The 20,979-nt window shown below is 53.7% G+C and overlaps 1 protein-coding gene across 1 annotated transcript; it reads right to left on the minus strand.

The window, feature by feature from the left end:
* Positions 1-1,469: 1,469 nt before the first annotated feature.
* On the minus strand, positions 1,470-17,714 carry EFHD2 (EF-hand domain family member D2). The gene is made up of 4 exons (XM_080921011.1): positions 17,375-17,714; positions 5,134-5,281; positions 3,878-4,012; positions 1,470-3,007 (listed from the first exon to the last, which is right to left on the minus strand). The coding sequence occupies exons 1-4, from the start codon at positions 17,677-17,679 to the stop codon at positions 2,876-2,878; spliced, it is 720 nt and encodes a 239-aa protein (XP_080777137.1). The 5' UTR covers positions 17,680-17,714; the 3' UTR covers positions 1,470-2,875.
* Positions 17,715-20,979: the final 3,265 nt, after the last annotated feature.

Genomic DNA, 20,979 nt, shown 5'->3' on the forward strand with positions numbered 1-20,979 from the left:
CACATGTGGACGACAGAGGACGGTTTGGTGGAGTTGGTTTTCTTCCATCATGGGTCGGTCCATGAGCCCAGTTGGTGGTCTCACATCCACTGAGCTTCCCATCTGACTCCGTGGTGTCAGCCTTACGGACACGTGTCCCCAGACCATGCTCCGGGGATGGTTTCTGGAGCAGTTTCTCTTGGGAACTGGGTCACTTGAAGCTACCTCATTTCTCCGCTGGCTTTCTCTGCAGGGTTCTGAGAGGTTGGGGTCTTGGCAGGCTAAGACTGAGGTCCCCGGTAGCCGAGGCTCTGGCACCCGAGTCAGCCTGCTGCTCTTGGATTCTGAGGGCTCTCAGCCCACGCACATCCGCACATCCGCCAGACCAGCTGCAGCTTGGATGGCCGCCGGTTCCTTTCAGTTTCCTTCCCCTTCCCGAGTCTGCCTGACTACCACGGTGGCTCTCAGGGACCTTCCATGGGGGTCAAACGACCCTTCTACAGGGGCTGAATATCCCACATAGCAGATTACTTACATTAGGATTCATAGAGTGGGAGAATTAGTCACGGGGTACAGTCCCTCTTAGCAAAGGCGTTTTGATGTAGCCAAAGCTTTGCCGTGGCAGTTGCCAATAGGAAACACCTTATTTTCTTCCACGTTTTAGTGTGTTAAAAATATGCAAAAACAAAAACAAATCCCTCGGCATCAGACTCCAGAGGTCTTGGCCCAGAACTGGCTAAGTCGTGCTGACCCGAGTTTCATTCCTAACCTCACCTCGCTCGCCTGCTGGCTATGCCGCTGCTTGTAGCTGAAAGGAGATGCCTGGCTTAAAACGTTAGTGGGGTGGATAGCAGGCGAGGAGTGCTGTACCCCAGGATGTAGCCCCCCACTTCCCAGGCAGGAGGACTGCGAGCTTCACAAAGCCCAAGGTGCTAAGGGCCATCTGATACTGCAGTTCCACTCACGGCCACACGGGGGCAGCAGCAGCAACCAGACAAATCAGAAACTTCCCCAGCTTGGCTTAGGCTGTAACCTAAGTTTGGAAAGACTTGGGAGATCCCAGTTCAGTCCAGCAGATGAAGACTTGGATTCCACCGGCCCTACACAAGCGGTTGCTGATCTCACCATTGCAGCCGCCCCAGCCCTCCAGGGGCATTGGGGGTGATGGGTATATCTGTAACACCAATCGTTTCACAGTTTCCTTAGACAGGCAGGGTCTTACAGCATAGCCCAGGCCAACTGGGTTAGCCACCATGGGCAGGATTCTGCTGCTTTAATCGGCCTGTGTGCCCGCAGACCTTCAGGCTCCTTCAAGGATGAGATGAGCTTAATGTGTAAGTAGTGCCTAGATCAGTAGTGTTTTACAGATGCTAAGGGACAGACCTCTCCAGCAGGAGTGCCCTCCTCCCCAGGCTTCCGATGTGACTGCCCACATCCAGAGACTGTATCCTTACCCTGTCCGCCTTTAGTCATCAAAAACCACGCACACATAAGAATATAGAATTTTATCTCATTTTAGTTAAAAAAAAAAAAATCGTACCACCGAATGAAGAAGTAGCTTTCTTCTTTTTTTGGGGGGGGGGGAGAGGGGTGTGGGGGAGAGGTGCTGAGGGGTGGGGCCAAAAATAAAATGCAAACAGCCAAAAAGTAAAGGGAATTTATATTCATCTGTATAAACATATCCTCTAAGGCAAATGCAAGCCGGGGCCACGGCTGCCGGGCTGAGCTGGGCTCGGTCCCTCCAATTCTCACAGGATTCTAAGACCGAAAAAATAAAACCTTTGGAAGCCCCACAGGGGTCCTGGGGACTCTTGAGGCATTGTAGTAAAATAAAGAGTTATCGAGTTTCACAAGCAGTGACACGCTGAACATTGCATAACGGTGGCCCCGGTGGCCGTTCACTTTGACTGGGTGACGTCACAGTTTCACGACACAGCAACGGACACGCACGGACACGCACATACACACGTAAGCAAGCACATGGAGCTATGGTGTGAGGAACGGCACGGGTTTCACTGTGGCCTGTCTGGTGATGGGCGTGGCGAGTCCCCATGCGATCTACGGGTGGGCACGACAGGCTGGTGCCATCACTGGTGACAAACCCAAGGAAGGATAGCGTGGAAGGGGTGCCGGCCTCATTTCCTATTGCCAGTGCACACAAACACATCAGGCACTCCCTGCGGGTCAGGGCAGAGTGCTGAGGTCTGCCCTGAAAAGGACACCCCTCTCTCCACAGCCCTGTGGGACCCTCAGCTTGCTGTGGGTAGGGTGTCAGAGAATGACATCTTAGCCCTTCCCCCACGGAACCCTATCACTCATGTCCCCCATGGCATGCCTGGCAGAGTGCAGCCTGTGAGGTAGATTCGCACAGTGGCCTTCACCCTGCCTGGCTGGGCCCCATTTATATCAGCTTAGAGTGCTAGGGCCTGGATCTCCTCACTAACATAGGAGTCCTTGGATCTCCTCACTAACATAGGAGTCCCTCCACTTCCAGCAGAGATGGGGCCTGATCTGAAAGGAAGAGTCTTGGGGAGGGTCTCACTCTTGGCTGGACCATGGCAGGGCGGCCTGTAGTTAAGGGTAGGTGGCGGGAGGGAGTAGCTGGTACTGAAGGCAGGGGTGTGAACGGGTTGGAGTTGGGTTAGAGCAGGCAGCAGAGTGGCCAGAGAACAGGAGCCGTAGGGGTGGCCGAGGAGGATGCTGGTGGTGGGGTCACAGGGTCTGGACTGACCACTGAGGACACTCCTGAATGAGATCCGGTCACACAGTTTGCGTTTTAGTAGTGGTCTGGGCACAGACACCAGGACCTGGGAGCTAGTCTCCCACAGGTCCCCTGTACCCACCCGTGCCCCCAGACCGCACACAGGCCAGGGCCAGGTCTTGGCCTTGGCTCTGGCTACTTGAACGTGGACTGCAGCTCCTTGAAGGCCGCTTTCCGCTGCTTCACCTCCTCAGCCTGCTTCTTCCTTTCTTCCTGCTCAGCTTTGATCTCTTCCTCGAAGCGGCTGGATACGTTGATGGCCTGTACCTGAGGGTGAGGGCGACAGGTCAGGGGTGAGCTCTCCACATCAGCCCCGGGGAGCTGCTTTCCCAGGGATCCTCTCCGGCCCCGGGCCCCTGAGAGCCACAGTCACCTCTCTGCCTCAGTTTCTCCATATAGAACCTGGCATGCTGAAACTGACCTCAGGGCTCTCTTGGGGGGAGGTGCGGGGGGAGATAGAGGTAAAGTGCTCGCCTAGCATGCGCGACGTCCTGGGTTTGAGCTGTACTTCAGAAAACCGGGTATGGTGCACTTATACTCTTGTGATCTTAGCTCTTGGGAGATAGAAGCGGAACGATCGAGAGTTCAAGGCCAGCCTGGGTTATATGAGACCATTTCTCTCTGAGAGAGTAACACAGACAGACAGACAGACAGACAGACAGACACACACACACACACACACACACACATGCATCACAAAGGAGAGAGGGAGACAGAGAGGGAGGTCAGGAGAGACAGACCTGTCCTAGGTCAGACACACTGGTCCACGGATGAACCCTGATATCTCTATCAAAGGTTGGAAGCGCCCTTGGTAAGCAAAGGTCTCAGCTTCATGTGGAAACGAGAAACGAGGGAAGGTGAGGTCCTGGATGGGCAAGACTCAGGAGCCCCTGGACCAAATGTCCCATCCCCTTCCCTGCATCTATACATGTGCCGGAGGGAAGAGGCTGTACACACAGACGGTGCAGCCCAGGGCTGGCAAGGGTAGGGCTTCCAGGGAGCCTCGTGGCCCGGCACACCTCACGAAATGGCAGCTCCAGCTCTCCTCTGCAGCCTCAAAAGGGACAGGAAGGGACTGCGCCAGTCCTCTGTCTTAGCTGTGCCATCTCACAGTGGGGACCACGTAGTCCTCCTCACCTTGGCCTCAAAGAAGTTCTTGGCGCCTTTAACGCCCTCGGTGGAGACGTCGATCTCGGAGAGGCGGGCCAGGACGTGCAAGCCACTGTCTTCCTGCAACTCCCCTGCTGCTGCCTTGCGGAAGATCAGAAGGAACTGCGGAGGGAGGGCACCGGGGTCAGCAAGGGACAAAGTCCGGGCCACACCCAAGCCTCAGCTCAGATCCCTCTGCAGAAAAGCTGTGCGCACACCTGCAGGACCGGAAGTCGATAGGCTGGGCTCTGGCCCCTACCTTCCTGGTCTGTCTTGCTGGGACCCTGGGTTAAAGAGTTCCACTCATGGCTTCACACTGCCTCTACTTGCCACCCACTGTTCCTCAAGGCAAATCTGCACTGTGCTGCATTCACAAATCCCCAGAGGGACCACGCTCCCATTCCGCAGGGTGGAAGGTTCAGAGACGGCAAACGGCTTCAGCGCTAGAAGGATTCGGATGGACGCTCGCTGACCCCAAGCCGCGTTCAGGGACCACTTTGACCTTTTCCCTGGCCTCTTCTTACCTCCAAACACACAACCCTTGACACCACCTCTCTTCCCTACTGTCTCTGACTCATGCCAGATCTCTAAGGGTGAGAACTGTCTGGAGCACCTACCTTCCTACAGCTGTATCCATCTCCATTCTGTTTGGGGTCTAGAACCATGGCTAAATTTTTTTTTAATATTTATTTATTTATTTTATGTATGTGAGCACACTGTAGCTGTCTTCAGACACACCAGAAGAGGGCATCAGATCCCATTACAGATGGTTTCGAAGCCACCATGTGGTTGCTGGGATTTGAACTCAGGACCTCTGGAAGACCCTATCTTCTTGGTCTAGCCTCTTAAAGAGCCAGTTAAAGCCAGTGCTCTTAACCGCTGAGCCATCTCTCCAGCCCAAACCATGGCTAGTTTGCTTTGAGGCAATTCCCCAAACAGGCTGATCCACAGCTTCTGCCTTGGAGAATGGAAGCTACCTAGCGCCATGCCTGGTCCCCTCAGCAGAACCTTTACCTTCCTTTCCTCTGAGCCAAGCACTGTGTTTCAGGGACTTCCCTTCCAATCGCCAGACCCTCAGAGCACAGTCCTTCCCACAACTCAGTTGAGTACAAAGGAATCCTTTAAGATAGCTGATTGTGATGGCTGACACTGAGGATACCTGCCAAGAATACCTTGCAAGCCTCAGAGTTACTCACAGCTGGCTCGGGTGTGGCTGGCTGGGAGTAATCTGGGGATGGACTCACCTCCCGGAAGCTGAGTTTGGAGTCAAAATCCTCATCCACCTCCTGGATCATACTCTTCAGACCCAGGTGCGTCTGGGGGGCCCCCAGTTTCTCCATCATGAGTTTCAGCTCCATCAGGTCGATAAAGCCGTCCCTGCCGGCATCATACCTGTGGATGCAGAGAGCCGCTTAAGTCCGTCTTGGTGTACCTTGTGTCTGACGACGCAGAGAGGCCAAAAGCCTGGGGGACCGGAAGTGGCCAGTGTCTTCCCACCAGGGCTGGAAGGGACCTTAGCACGTGGTCTGGCAGCATCCTGTATTTTCAACAATGCTAATTCTCACATAAACGCAAGGCATGGAGGAGGAAACCACAGCCTCCCATACTGAGTGTGTATGAGTGTGTATGAACAAGCAGATGTTCTCACAATGTGCCCGTGGGTCCTGCTCTCTCTGGGCCAGGCACCTCTATGGGCACTGAGAGGGAAGGTGTCTCAGTCTTACCCTAGCTTGGTCTGTGGCTTCAGTTAGGTCGTAGAGGGGTTTGTGGGCTGGGGTTGAGACACTCTTTCCCATGGGGGCTGCTCATGGACTGTGGGATGTTCACAAAAGTAGCTCCCCTGGGCTGTGAGAGCCAAATGTCTGCCAAACACTGCTAACTGGTGTGTGTGTGTGTGTGTGTGTGTGTGTGTGTGTGTGTCTGTGTGTGTCTGTGTGTGAATGTGTATGTGTGGACGAGTGTGTACACAAGCACAAAAATCATTCCCAGTGGCCAGAGGATAGCATAAATGTGGAAGATATTTAATTTAATTTTTTTTAATAGATAGCCTCACTTAGCAGCCCCAGCTGTCCTACAAGTCACTATGTAGCCCAGGTTATCCTCCTTCCTGTCTCCACGTGTTGGGATGGTCGGTGAGGATCATTACGCTCTACTATATATTTTTGTGGTGCACGTTCCATTCTAACAGAGTCACAACCCCTTCACAGGAGGGAGCCAGCACCCCCCACACCCCCAACTCACCCCCCACACACACCCCCAACTCACTCCCCCCCACACCCTCAACTCACTTCCCCCCCACACCCCCAACTCACTCCCCCACACCCCAACTCACTCCCCCCACACCCCCAACTCACTCCCCCACACCCCCAACTCACTCCCCCCCCCACCCCCAACTCACTCTCCCCCCACACCCCCAACTCGGAACTCTTGCTTCCTGCTCCAGCTTATGCCAAGGTTCCAGGAGACAGAGTTAAAAACACCTACTAGGTGCTCAGACTGTTGCGTGAGTGACTTGGGAATGAATTCTGAGCCAAGGGTCTCAGCAGCCTCTTTGTGGCACTGTGCCCGGGAGGGAGACAGGGGGAGGGCCATGGTCACATCAGGGCCGTGGCCACAGCGGTGGACCTGGGTACGTTCAGGGAACAGGTTGTTCTGGGATCCTGCAGGGAGGGGAGATGCTGGGCAGCCTGGCACAGAAGTTGACAACTATGCCTCTGTTTCAGCCTATCCCTTCCTTCCTCTGTCACCAACAGCCTGGCAGGGTCAGGGATGGGTGAGAACAGGGTCCAAGTGCCCCTTGTCTATGTCACTACACTCCTTGTGTTGTGAGTGGCCAGAGGTGGCTTCCAACCATTTTCTAGCTGATAGGGTGCTGTCTGCACCCCCAAGTCTTCTTGTCAGGGTGACACACACCTGCTTTGGTTGTCTCTTGGAACATAATCCTGGGGAAAGTGTCCTCAGGGTGACATGCAGGACACAAAAGGGCTCAGTTACAAATACCGGGTGCCCTTCCTGTTTCTCTTTAGTGTCCCCTTTGCCCTCTCTAGTTACACACAGCCACACCTGACTTTAAACATCTAAACAGTTCCCAACATTGAAAAACGGTCTTTGGACGGCAGCTTTATTACCCTCTAACACTCTTAATAACCAGAGGCTCAGAGAGGCTAATTGACCTCCCCAAGGTCACACAGCAGCAAGGAAAGAGCTGGGCTACCATCCCAGTTCTGTCAGGCTGATGAACTTAGAAATCTATGCATCTGTGCCCCACCTCCTTCCATGTCCCGTGGCCACCTGCAGATCGGTGTCTGCCATCAGCGCCAAAGTGAGCATTTGTGTGAGGGATATAAATAGCTGATACATGAGCGAATCAGGCCTTGGAAGCAGCGAAGCACTCAAGATGGGACTTGGGACCATGTGTTCCCTACAGAGGGACTGCTGGGGTCGAGGCACGTATGAGAGGATGTGGTGATCGCAAGCGCAGGCAGGCCCAGCCACCATCTGGGACCACAAAGTCCCTTACATTCTGAACTGGGACCTCAGTGAAGTTCAGAGATGGCACCTCACTGTTCTCATGTCGCACCGCCTGGGCTCCCCCTCAGCGCATCGCAGAATGCGCGACCTTTAAGGGGTATCTGGTAACATCACGACACATGTTTTGCTTGGCTTAAGTGGGAGTCGTGGGTGCAACTGAACAGACATCAAAGAAGCTGCCTACAGCATCCAGTACGGCTCCCCTATAAGGTCTGGTCTTAGTCTCTTTTGAGGTTGTGCTAAAATATCCTGACAAAAAGCAGGTTGGAGAGGAAGGGGTGTTTTAGCTCCCAATTCTAGGTTACAGCCATGGCCGGCTGGGGAAGTTCAGGCAGGAGCTTGAAGTAACTGGTCACATCATAGCCGCCAACTGCAGAGCGAACGAACGGAAAGCATCCTTGCTGTGCTTGCTTTTAACCCAGCTCGACTTTCTCGACTCTGTCCTAATTAGCTCTAATTGTCAACCTGATACAGTCTAGAGTCATCTGAGAAGGGAATCGCAACTGAGGGTTTGTCTAGATCAGACTGGCCTGCAGCTCTACCTGTGGGAGATTACCTTGATGGTTAACTGATGCAGGAGGGCCCAGCCCACTGTGGGTGGCACCATTCCCTGGGCTGTATAAGGAAGTTAGCTGAGTGTGAGCCAGAAACAGCAAGCAGGAGCCCGCCATGGTTTCTGCTTCAAGTTCCTATGAGTTCCTGTCTCATTCTATGACAGCAAAGGCTAAGCCAGATAACTCCCTTTCTACCCGGACTGCTTTTGGTTCAAGAACTTTATCAGGGTACAGGAAGAAAACCAGAATAATACTCTTACAATAATTAAAAACCCAAACCCCAGGGCCCCAGAACATGATACTGTCCATTTTTAGGCCGGGCCTTCTCACATCAATTAGCATAATTCAGCCCCCTACAGACACGCCCACCAGCCAACCTGATCCAGACAACCCCTCACGCAGATTCCATTTCCAGTGATTCTCAGTTGTGTCAAGGTGGACAATGCAACTGACCATCACAGGTTCTAAACGTCACGGGAGCGCGGTTGAGAAACGCAGATGTCACGGTGCCTCTTGGTTATCGGGAGACCTGCTCAGGTTCATAGATGCTAAGCCCAGGGCAGCGCCCACACATTAAGTAGCTAGCTCTGCCTGTCAGTTACCACCTCTCTAGTGGGATTCAGTTATCTAGCCAAGTAACCACTGCGTGCCGGTACTTTATGGGCCCAGCAATCACAGCGGGTCAGGGTGGGGGAGGACCACTGAAAATGGTACTAGCCTGGGACCCCAGCTTGGGAGCCACATGTCCCTTGTATTTCTGTGTCCCCAGCTGGGTCTATGCAGAACAACTATCTCAGACTAAGTGAAAGCAGGCACCGTGCTCAAACTTGAATGTCACACTGGGCTGTGGATTCCCTGGTTTCTGGCAGCTTCAGGCTGGGCCAGGCCACGCCTCAAACCGCAGCCTTTATCAATCAAAGTTCAATCAATTACCGGGGCTGGGCTCCAACCCAGGCTCACTCCTGACCCCAGGGGAAGATTCAGGGCTGGCTACAGTTCCAAAAAGTATCAATCACTGAGCTAGGTGACACAGAGCCAAGAGAAGCCTAGTGCAGGGTGGGAGGTGGCCCTGGGGGAGGTGACTATTCCCTAAAGATGTACATCGGTGACTAGGTCACAGGGTTAACCTGATAAAATTCCTGGTCTACATGCTCACCTTGTATTCAAACTCCAATACTGCCTCAGTTGGTTGGGTGGCCCTGCTGGTCACCTGACCCCATGAACCCCACTTTCACCATCTCTAACATGCGGATCAAAGTACCCACTCAGAAAGTGAGGCAAGGATTTGGAGATGATTCAAGTTGACTCTCAGCACAGAGGCAGACACACAGTAGGTGCTTAATACCTTAAAACCGGCCACTGTCATTAAGATCATGCACCATATGCTACACTGAGCATTTCACGTCTTTACTATGAAAATGGCAGTAATATTGGGTTAATAAAAGCCACCCTGGAGTCCCAAAGCTCAACCACGAGGACCAGGTTTGGTCCTCGAGCCAGTTCACAAGCACCTGTAACTCCAGCGCCACAAGGTCTGTCGCCCTCTTCTGGCCTTTCTGGGTACTGCATCACATAATAGACACACACACACACACACACACACACACACACAGAGAGAGAGAGAGAGAGAGAGAGAGAGAGAGAGAGAGAGAGAGAGAGAGAGAGAGAGAGAGCAAAACAAAGAATCCCCACTAGGTGTGATGACACTTGTCAATAATCTCAGCACTTGGAAGACGGAGGCAGAAGGATTGCAGTGAGTTTGAGGTCAGCTAGGATTACCTAAGAGACTTCAAGTCCACCTAAGACTCTTACAAACAAACCAACGCATTCTGGCTTCTCCAAGGGTTCTAGGCCCGATAGTACAAAACTGGGATGAGGGCTTATGGTGGCGTGACCTAAGGGGTGGGGTGTGAGTCTGGATAGATGACCAAGGGGCTACCCGGCATTCCCTTCCTCCAAAACTTGCTTATCCCCTTCTAGGTCTGACTTAAAGAGCCAGCGCCTTAGGGGTCTGGCTAAGCTGAAGGAGACTTTGGAGCCTTAAGCTGTATAGTTCCTGCGTACCTCCCTGTAAGGAGGTAACCGTGGGGACTGTCCCCACACCTCCAAGTAGGTGAACAGCTGTGGAGAAGATGGTGTTCTCACAAGGGAGGCGAGGCTGGGGAGGCCCTCTTACCCTGCTGTCTTTCTTTCTGAGTAGGAATTGAGGTTCCAGGAAGCTCAGAGGAGGTCGGGAACAAAAGGCTAGCTCTTGGGGTTCATCACCTAGCCCGGCCCATCAGCTTATGAAGGAAGATTGGGGCCCAGAGTGGAGAATGATAAAGCCAGGGTCACACAGCAGGTGGGATTCTACCAGCTGGACTCTTCTTCTCTCTGGCTCCTTCTTGCTCATGGGACACTGGGGCTGGGCCTGATGCTCCGCTCGGGGCTCTGAGGCCTGGTTCAGTAAAGTCAATGTCACCGAGCTCTGTCAACAAAACTCCCAGGCTTCAGCTCAGCACCTTTCCCCAGCACTGGAGGGGAGGCGGCTTCGGGCCTGGCACCCAGCCCACATTCCAGCCTCCCTCCCCGTGCCATAGTTCACACCAGGGGAGGGCTCAGCAGCTGCTACCCTGAATGTGACAAAAATCTCATCAACCCTCCTCCCTACAGCTGCCGCCCAGGCCGACCCGTCTTTAGGTCTGAATGTGATCTTATAAAGCTGTTCCTCCCCATCTCTGCCTGTCCTCTCCCTCGTCTGATAACCCTGAGTCACAAGGGTGGCAATCTCTGTCCAGACATCCTCTTTCAACAGACAAGGAGCCAGAGACAGAAAGTGCCTTTGGCCAAGGTCAACCTGGGTGCAGTTGGGGTCCAAAAAACCGCACTATCTCCTGCTGCCTGCAGATGCTGGGTTGGAGAGCCCAGGGCTGGAAAAGGATGGTGCAGTGGGGGTCACATCGGCCAGCCCTCCGGAAGGGTCAAACTCCCAATGTGGTTTTCCCTGCTTGGTGTCTTGAATACCTCTGAGGACAGAGGGCTCACTGCTCTCTAAGGTAGGCAGCGATCGCTGGTCCCCCAGCCCCATCCCTGCTGTGCTGGCTGTCACCTCAGCAAAGGGAAGGGGTACAGGGAACGAACTCCATTCGGTCCCTTCTGGCACCCAGCCCAGGCCTGTGCTGCTGGTTCCAAATGTCCACAGGAGGAAAGACTGCAGAAGGGGTGCTGGGCTCAGAGGCCCCCCGGTCTGTGTGCTCCCTCATTACCACGAACATCGACTTCCAGGATTATTAAGGAGGAAAATGTCATCATGAATAGAAAATGGTCACCACACAGTCGGTGCTTCCAACTTATTCTAATATAATTATTGAGCAGCTGTATTTTGGGGTCTCAGTGGCCTCCTGAGTCTGAGCCTCTATACCCTAAGAAATGGGAGGGCATTTTTGAGGGTAGGTAACTTCCGGAGGGTCCCATCTCTGCTACTGTTCTGGCCAGCCTAGGCCTGCTTGCAGGTCTCCATGGGAAGGCCAGGTGGGTCCCAGAAGTGACTGCTCAGCAGGGCCAGCTTGGCATGTCCCCACCCCCACTGTCTGACTCAGGGGAAAACCCAGGCTCTACTCACCACTTCTTCTTCTGGGCAGAATCTGACCTTGATCACTTGCCCTAAGTCAGGGGGTTAGGGACGGAGCACTGTACAATGCTTGAAGGCCCCCTCCCTAGTTTTCCAGAGGGTCCAATGAGGACCCCCAAGCTGAGAGCTACTTGTTAGAGGGCTGCCAAGACTCAGGGTTGTCTTAACCTCAAGTTTGACACCACCCACGGGCTGAGCCAAGGTGGCGATGTGGGAGCAAATGTGGGAGCGTCTTGCTGTCGATCTATTTCCTGCCCACCCTTATTAATAATCACTTATGATACTGGCTATGGATATAACCCAGCGTTGTCACCCACTCCTGACTCCATTCAGAGTACTCCTGGAGAGCTCGCACAGTCGCCTGCCTACTGTCACCAGGAAGGGAAATGGAGGCAGACAGACTGGCCTTGTACCTTCTCTTTCTTGGTCTCTGTCAGTGATACTGGGGATTAACCCCCCAGGGCCTCACACATGCTGAGGTCTCACGGAGTTTGCCCAGGCTGGTCTCAAACCCACTTTGCAGCACGGGGCTGGCCTTGAGTTTTCTATCCTCCTGCCTCGGCCACCTGAGCAGCTGAGATGACAGGCCAGAGCCACCAGGGTTGGGAAGCATTTGCAGAGACTTTTTTTCTGACGGGTCCAGGTTACAAGTGACAGGAAGACCACAATAGGGAGGAGTCAGGATAGGGAAACAGACCCCCACACCCCCATGAAGTGATTGCCTCTGCATCTTACTAGCTCTGGACCTTAACCTGCTGAGACTCAGTCTCCCTACCTGTGAAGTGGCCGGTGGGAATCTAGCAGGATGTTTAAAGGGAGTCCAGAAGGACTAGAGCGATGGCTTAGTGGTTAAGAGCACTTGCTGTTCTTGCAGAGGACCTGGGTTCAATTCCCAGCACTCATATAGAAGCTTACATTATTTATAACCCCAGTTTGGGGGATCCAACACCTCCAAAGGCACAAACCTTTGCAGGCAAAACACCCATACAACAACAACAACAACAACAGTAGCTTCCTAAGAAGAAGAGAGCCAGGGTGCTGGTACCCAGTGGGTCAACAGTAGCCCCATTCATTCAAGAACTTCCCACTCAGCACAACCAGGCTGGTCCCAGCTAGTCACACATGCCTGGCCCTGTGGCCTCCTCTTTTCTTGCAATGAGGAAGTCCTGCTTTGCAAGAAGATTGCTGGGCAGCCAGGAAAAAAAAAAAAAAAAAATCAGGAACTGCAGGGTGTAGGGATGTCCTTGCAAGAGGCTGCAAAGTGACTGACTCCTCAGCAGAAATGTCCTTGCAGAAGAGGTCCCCAACCTGCCTCTAGAAGTCCTGATGACCCTTGCTTGGGCCAGGGCTCTTCCTGGCCGAAGCCAGGCCTGAACCTTAGGGAAGGAGAGAAGAGGGAAAGGCAGTGGGAGGCGTAACTATGCCCCTCCTCCACACACAGAACCAATGGAGGGAGGGGAGGTGACTCAGAAGCAGAGGGGAAGTGGGTGGAAAAGAGAAGAGGTCCATTGTTAGGAATCCTTCCTCCCTGGGGTGTGAGGCACCCCAACCCTCACCAAATAAAGCTCTGGCTTCTACAAACAAGGACCATACCTCCACCTCCACTCTGATAGCCCAAGTGACTCACCTCTTTGAGCCTTAAGGACTAGACTTCACCTCTAAATAACTGAGGTGATTTCCCCTGGGACTCTCTAGTAAGGACAAGGCGGGGGCACCACCACAGGCTGCTGTGGGAATGAATGGCTACAGTCTTGTAGAGATACAGAACCCGTGGATGCACCAAAGACCTCCCAAAGACTGTGGGGTTCTACCAGGCCTTCAGCTGGATTTGCATACCCACACCTTTAGAAAGATAGCTCTTGGGTGGCATCCTTGTCTTCTAAGACCATCACAACAACTGTCAGGTGGGTCCGATGGCCCCAGGAGATGCCTGGGCTCAGAAGCCCAGTATCCCTGCTCAGAGAGACCCAGCTGGGTGGCAAGGGCCTGTGTCCCAGTTTTGTGTCGCTCCAAGGGCTGTCATGTGAGCTCTTTCCCTTTTCTTCTACCACCTGTCTGCCACGTAATTAAGTGATAATGAATTCATCTCTCCATTTCTGTTATTTATCAAAGCAATAGGTAGCTGTCAATCAGAGTGTCTGTTGGGCAAGAGGAAGGCAGCAACGGGTCGAATCCCTTCCATTCTGGCCTGAAGCAAAGGCTGTTACCAGCCTAACAGCCTGGCAGCTCTGCTGGGGGGAAGTAGAGGCAGCCAGAGACTCATTCTGATCTACCTCGGGATCAGCGGTGACGGCTGCCACCAAGGCCCGGGCATATGCTGAACTTGGGACAGTGGTGACAGTAACTTAGTAAGTACTGATTCTGTGCCAAGTACTAGGTCACGAAGTTGACAGCACCATCCAGGGAGGAAAGAGACCCAGAAAGGGTTAAGGCGTCTGCTTTAGGCCCATGTGTGGCTAGACTGGCTGCGGTCTGTCAACCAGAAAGGGAAGAGAGAGGAGGCCCGGTGGGCCCAGGAGCTTGTGATGAAAAGCCAGAAGGAAAGGGAACCTGACCTGCCTGATGCAAGGGGTCATGAGATAAAGCAGGCAGGGAAGAAGCTGGGCAGGAGGTAGGGATAGGGTCAGTGCCGGGCCAGACAGGACAAGGAACTAGGGCACCTTCCTCAGATTCCACAGCTTGGGCAGGTGTCAGCTTACAGAACCTTCCAGAGTTCTCCCTGGGCTCTCACCAGCTCAGAGGGTAGACATCCCTGAGATTTGGTGGGTCTGTCCCATGCTTCTTTGTATGTGTGCCTTGGAAACTTTTGGAAACAACTCTGGATGAGTGGGCAGAGAGAGGGGAGGAGGCTGGGTGTGTGTGCGAGAGGAGGGATATAGTCTGAGGCTGCGGGGGTGGAGGGAGAGGGTGGGGTACAGGCTCTAAGATGCAGGGCCCCTATTCCTGACAGAAAGTGGGACTCAGTACATGACATCTCTAGACCCCACCTCGAGAAAAACCCAAGATCCTGAGCGTGGCACTTCTCCCTTCTGGGTCTCAGTTTTCCGGTCTGTAAAATGGGAAGAGGGGCTGGAGTCACAGCGGTAGATGGCAGAGCCTGCTGTTTCCTTCTGTTCTCCCTCGATCACTGTCCTCGGATGGTATCTGCTCCTCTACACTAAATGGATAGACCAGAAGACTGGGCAGTGATTCTGAAGAACATCAGTGCTAAAGACCCCTTAGAAATAAGGCTAGAAAGCAAGTGTCTTCGAGAATCATCACACGCAGCCTGTTCCTCTTGCACAAGGGTAGACTGAGGTCCAGGGACGATGCACGGACGAGGCAGGAAGCCTGGCCTCCTAGCTGTGGCTGCCAAGAAAAAGCCAGCTCCACCTTCCAGGGGCATCAGTTCCCCTCCTCCCTGCCCTCTGCTCTCCACAGAGCCCTGGCTGAGATCCTGGGACCTGCTGGGCCCCAGGAGGCAGCAGCCACTTGCACAGTGGAAGCAGATCATGTATTTTGTGTTCTGAGAGGCCGGCCGTGGCTGTTCCCAGCCGGGACTCTGCTGGGCTGGGCTGATCGGGCACAGTGAGGCCTTGTTTCCCTGAATACAACATCAGCAGCTTTGTGCCCCAGCCAAGGGACCCTGGCGAGTGGCACTTCCTTCTCTCGAGGTCCAGCTTTGTGGCCCCTTCCTGCCCCGTCACCCCTCCCAACATCCCAGTAAGCAGCACTATTGCCAAGAGTTGGTACTGAAGAGGAGGCCAGCACTTTCTCATCTCTACAAAAGCACCTCTCAGCTAAACCGCTTCCCACCCAAACAGCCCGTGTAACAGGGTACAAGCCTCCAGACCATTTTCCCCACGGGTTCTCCACAAATCAAAGTGGTCTCTCCCAAGCTTGCTCTCTGGGGGTATCCGGGCTCCCTAAAACAACTCTGTGGTTTGGGGGATAAGAATATTGCCAAAGCGTAAGGAAGAAGTGTAAAATGGGCTGGTGGTGGCTGCAGGGGAGAAGGGGACACACACACGGGGTGCGGGGGGTGTCAGGACATATTTCGAGACATTGCCGCAGGCATCTGTGAGAGACAGTTCAGAAGGGAAGGCCACTGCTTTTAAATCTGCCGGTCTGAGTTCGAATCGTGATCCTATCTTTATGTAGCTGTAAAGTCCTGGGTCACGGGGCTGCTGGGAGGCGTGTATGGGCTTCATTACATCAGCCCTATCTCGGCAGAGATCTATGACACATGGTCCTCTGGGACCATGCCACAGGGCGGCTCTACCTGGAAGTCACAGTTGCCCTAAGGTTCAAAAAGCAAGGAATATGGATTCCTGCTCTTCGGGCCCGGTCAGTCAGTGCAGACTGAAGCCAGTCCTCTGGCCCTGGAACCTCCATGTAGAAGTTTGGGGGTGCATTATAGCAGCACCAGGGAGCTTCTAGGCACCCACGGCTGGGGACTGGCTGTGGGTGTGAAAGGAAGTGGGACGTGGGTAAACCCTCTCTGGACCCTGGATGGAGGAAACGCCCCCTTCCCGGGCTTCCTGATTGGTGTCTGGGTATCGTCAGCTAGGTGTGGTCCCGGCTCTCAATCCTTCACCTGCCTGCTGTTCTCTGCTTTGGGGCTCCCTGCGTACCCCACCCAAAACTCAGCTTCAGTGGTTTGGTCCCCTCTGGGATCCACTCCGGCCTGGTACCTGGAGGACCATTTCCTTTCCAGGAACCATAGGTGTCTGGATAGGAAGTAGGAACGACAGTCCTAGGGAAGGGCGTTCGCACCTTTTCTACCCCCATGGGTACTCTTTACCGCCCTCCATGTTGCTTGATTTTTGCGGGGTGTGGAGTGGCTGAGCCCACAGGTCTAGGGGACATCCTGATGTGGTAAGGGTGCTTGGAATCACGGGGAACGAGAGGGTAGCGGTTGGAGACCCTAGGCAGGGCATGTGCCACCACTGCACAGACGCTGAGTGGAGGGGTTCAGGGTGGGGTGGGGGGCAGGGAGGTGGACTCACAGTGTATGGAGAGGGACTAAGCCCCTGGGGACGCTGTCCTGATGACGGGGAAATACATGTTTGTAGCCTGGGAGACGGGGACAGAGAAGCCCTTTCCTAGCAAGACCACACAGTGTTAAGGAAATGGGACCAGACCAACAGGGTGGGCGGGGATGGAAGGACTGAAGAGTTTTCACCCACAGTAAGTAAACATAGAATGACTGAGGGGTGTGTGTGTGTGTGGGGGGGGTGTCGTCCCAACCTAGAGCTAGAGAGACCAGAGCTAAGCAGAAGAAATTAAAGGACCCCAGTAAAAGGCGTATGTCTGGCATGGGGTGCCGAGGATGTCCCCTTAAGGCGATAGGGGTGCCTTAATGCGGTGGGGGTAGGGTGTCCAGTAGTTGGGACGGGAGAGGAAGGGAAGTCACTGGCCCTTTCTCGGTGTGTGTGGGTGTAGGGTAGTAAGTGCAGTAACATTAATAGTGGGAAGGGGATCGGTACCCTGTGTGGTGGTGGTCGAAAATCGCTGGGGACCTGTGATTATCTGGAAGGAAACCTCGAGGTGCTCCCAACCCGTGTGGGGTATCCCGAGGGCAGGATCACCAGGAGGAGGGGGTCACATGCCAGGACCAGGAAAGGGAGTTCCCCAGATCCACTTGCGTGCTGGGGTGGTGGGTGTGGAAGCCTCATGGCCCTCTGGAAGGGACCGCAGAGTTCCCCGCCCTGGTGAGTCCGGGTCCTGGGGGACCTTAGATGGGAATACTGGAGGTTCAGGCCGAGGCCGGGTTTAGGGTGGTGGGGAACCGGGCGCGAGGGTACTCACTGCTTGAACATCTTCTCCATGTCTTTGATCTGCTTCCTGGAGAACTCCTTGAACTCGGTGTAAGGGTTGAAGACGCGGCGGCTGGGCGACTGCGGCTCGCCGATGCCCTGGTTGAGGTCCGCGCGCCGCAGCAGCTTGGCGCTCAGCTCGTCGTCCGCGCTGCCCAACGCCTGGGCAGTCTCATCGGGAGCCTCGGCCGCCGCCGCCGCCGCCCCGTTGAGCCCCGGCTGCTCCGTCGCCTCGCCGCCTTCGCCTTCCATCTGCAGCCTCCGGCTCAGTTTGCTGGCCAGCTCGTCCGTGGCCATGGTGGCCCGCGCACCGTTGCCTCCGCCGGGCCCCTGCTCCGTGCCGCGCACCCGGCCGCGCTCTTCCTCTTCCTGACACTCCCCGCCGCCAGGCGCCGCCCTGAAGGTGGGACTTAGGGGACCGCCCGCCCCCGGGCTGGATCCCGCCGCCTGTGCCGCGTGCCCCGTCCCTCTCAATCCCCTGGGAGGGGGGCGGGAGGGGAGGGTGGTCAAGTGCATTCTGCTTCCCAGATCTCTATCATCTTCCCCCTCCCTCCCTCTCCCTAGTGAAAAAAAAAAAAAAAAAACCATCAATGTCTCTCTGACGACCTCTGGGGGAATCGCTGAGTCCCGGGAGCCCTCTGGAAGGAACCTGGGGAGGGGGTGTCCCAACGGTGTCCCTGCGGGAGGAAAGAGGGTCCGCTCGCATGAGGTGACTGTGTTCAGGGACTGGAGAGGGGCGCGGCTCCCAACCCCTTCTCTGAAAGGGGTTTGTGTCTCTGATACCCTGTCGGTTGCCATGGAGACCACTGGTTGTGAGCCGCTGGGCGTTCTTGATAAGATTGCGGGAGTCTGAAGAAGGTGGACCCTAGCTCTAGAGTCTGATAGAGACTGTCTCCAGGGCCATAGTGGTTGGCATCATTCACGACTGAGGGAGACGAACCCTACCAGTCCTCAAAGGTCCCCCAAAGAACTGGGAAAGGGGAAGGGGCTCGTCCTTTTACACGATGATTCAGCACAATAGCTGCTTGATCCGGCTGAGCCCGAGACTCCACCTCGGAGGGATTTCGGAGAGATCTCTCTATTGCCTCTTTGATAGGGATCCCAGAGGGGTGACCCCCCCCCAAAGGCTCAAGAATGGGGACTGGAAAGAGAATTTGTCTCTGTCATCTAGACTGTCACTTCAAAAACAGCAAAGCTGGGCTGAAGAGAAGGCTCGGTTACTAGTGGCTATTGCTCTTGCGGAGGACTGACATCTTAGCATCCATGTAGGGTGGGGTACGGAGGGCAAATCACAAAAGGTCTGTAAGTCCAGCATCAGGGATCCAAGACCCTCTTCTGGCTGCTTCTGTACCCGCACTCATGAGCCTATATCCCCCCTCCCCTCCACACGCACATAATTAAACGTAAAGTAAATCTTTGAGCAGGGTATGGTGGTGTATGTAGTCTTTAGTCCTAAAACTCACGAGGCAGAAGCTGGTCAGTCTCCATGAATTTAGTCAGCCTGGTCTACATCAGGAGTTACAGGCTAGCTAGGGCTGCACAGTGACACCCCCTTCTCGAGAGATAGATAGATGCTTTTTAAGACTTATTATATTATATATAAGTACACTGTTGCTGTCTTCAGACACACCAGAAGAGGACATCAGATCCCATTACAGATGGCTGTGAGCCACCATGTGGTTGCTGAGAATTGAACTCAGGACCTCTGGAAGAGCAGTCAGTGCTTCTTAACCGCTGAGTCATCTCTCCAGCGATAACAAACTTTTCAAATTACAAAACTGGGGTGCTCTGGCATCAACTGCAGGGACACTAACCTTAATGCTGATTCCCAGGCCCCTCCTAGACCTGTCCTTTGTCACTGGGGTCCAAAAAGCTGCATTTTACAAGCACCTGGGGAAAACTTAGTCTTTGAAGTCAAGAGTCTCTGGTACAGATGGGTTGTGCCTTCCCTAAGATGTTAGGACAATGCTGGGGGCCCAGATACTGCCCACTCCCAGAGGCAGGGTGCAGAGAAGACAGGAGAGGGCTGGCCAAAAGGTGACGTAAACAGAGGGTACCAGAGAAGTTGCTGGCCGCCACAGGATGACTCTCAGAAGAAGACATCACATCAGTGTTTGTTCAGAAACATTGTTGAAGGAAAAGGGATTTGAAAGAGTAAACTGGATACAGAGGAAATCAGTAGTTTAGAAAGTGCAACATTTTGATCCCCTGTTTGTAAGGTTGCTAAGTCTGATAAAGATGCTATTTAAGCTTAGAGACTTTGATTTCCCAAAGACCAAGGGAGCTACAAGTCCTTAGTGTTGGGTAGTTTAGTCCAGCTGCTTATAAAAGGAACACGGTTTACTTATTTAATAGGGAGCAAAAATGGGAGGCAGGGCACACAAAGATTCAAACATTTAAATTACATCTGCACATGTCTAGGTTTGTGTAGACTGTCCGGGTAAAGTGTATAGGCTACTTTCAAAACTCTAGTGAGCCTTGGTTTACCCAAACGTATGGCTTTATTTTAGATAGATGTCGGTAGCCCAGGCTAGCCTCATCCTCCCTGTGTAGCTGAGGATGATGCGTTTCTGGTATTTCAGCTTTCTAAGTGCTGGGAGAACAAGGTCTACACCCTTAGATGCTGTTTATACGCTGCTAGAGACTGAACTCAGGGCTTTGAGCAGGCTAGCCCAGTGCTTTACCGTCTGGTCCACATCCCCAGTCCAATTTCTTGTTTTGTTGGTGAGTCAGTCTCCTTTTCCAGTCCAAGGACTTGAACTTGCCATGTGCCTAGGCAGACCTCAAACTGGAGATCCTCCTGCCTCCGCTTCTCCGGTGCTGTGATCACACGGATCTGGTGCACCCTGGGTGAATTGATGACCATCTACTAGTTCTGCAGGACTCAGAAGTGTCTTAATTACGGGCAGTTTTGCATCTACTCAACTTCCCCGTGATGAGAATGTCTGATGGGTCTGCTGTCGTGAGAAGTAAATTATATGAGATGAATCTGGAGTTCGAGTTTGAACTCTTTGAAGGATGTGTGTGTGTGTGTGTGTGTGTGTGTGTGTGCACATATTTATGAAGGCCAGAGGTCGTTTTGGCTGTCATTTCTCAGGCACTGTCCACCTTGTGTTTTTAGATAGGGTTTCCCACTAGCCTGGAAGTTGTGAGGTAGACTCTTTACAAATGTGATGAGGCTGAACTCAGGTCCTCACACTTGCATAGCAAACTCATTACCGACTGGCCTATCCCCCAGCCCGAGGTGAACTTCCTCATATTTCTAAGGCTCTGTGACATGAGAGGCAGGTGCTCACTGCCCTGCCTTTCTCAGAGGTACTGGGGCTGTGGCCCTGCCCAGAGGGCTGGTTGCTAAAACCAGAACCAGAGATGCAAGTTGAAGGCTGTATTTTGTCCGATTTTTTTCCCTTCCTTCTCAGGGGGAGGGGGACGCGTCATTGGATTTCATGGAATCCTTGTTTTTCTTTTAGACACTAAAGCAATGGCGAGGGTACGGAAAGCAGAGGCGATGGGCGGGCTCTGACTGGAGACAGAGCTTCCAGGAAACCCCAGTTGGCTGTTTATTAGGAGAGTCACTTCATAGCGACCATGAGTTCT

The sequence above is a fragment of the Micromys minutus genome (assembly GCF_963924665.1).
Source record: "Micromys minutus genome assembly, chromosome: 9".
NCBI classification, from domain to species: domain Eukaryota; kingdom Metazoa; phylum Chordata; class Mammalia; order Rodentia; family Muridae; genus Micromys; species Micromys minutus.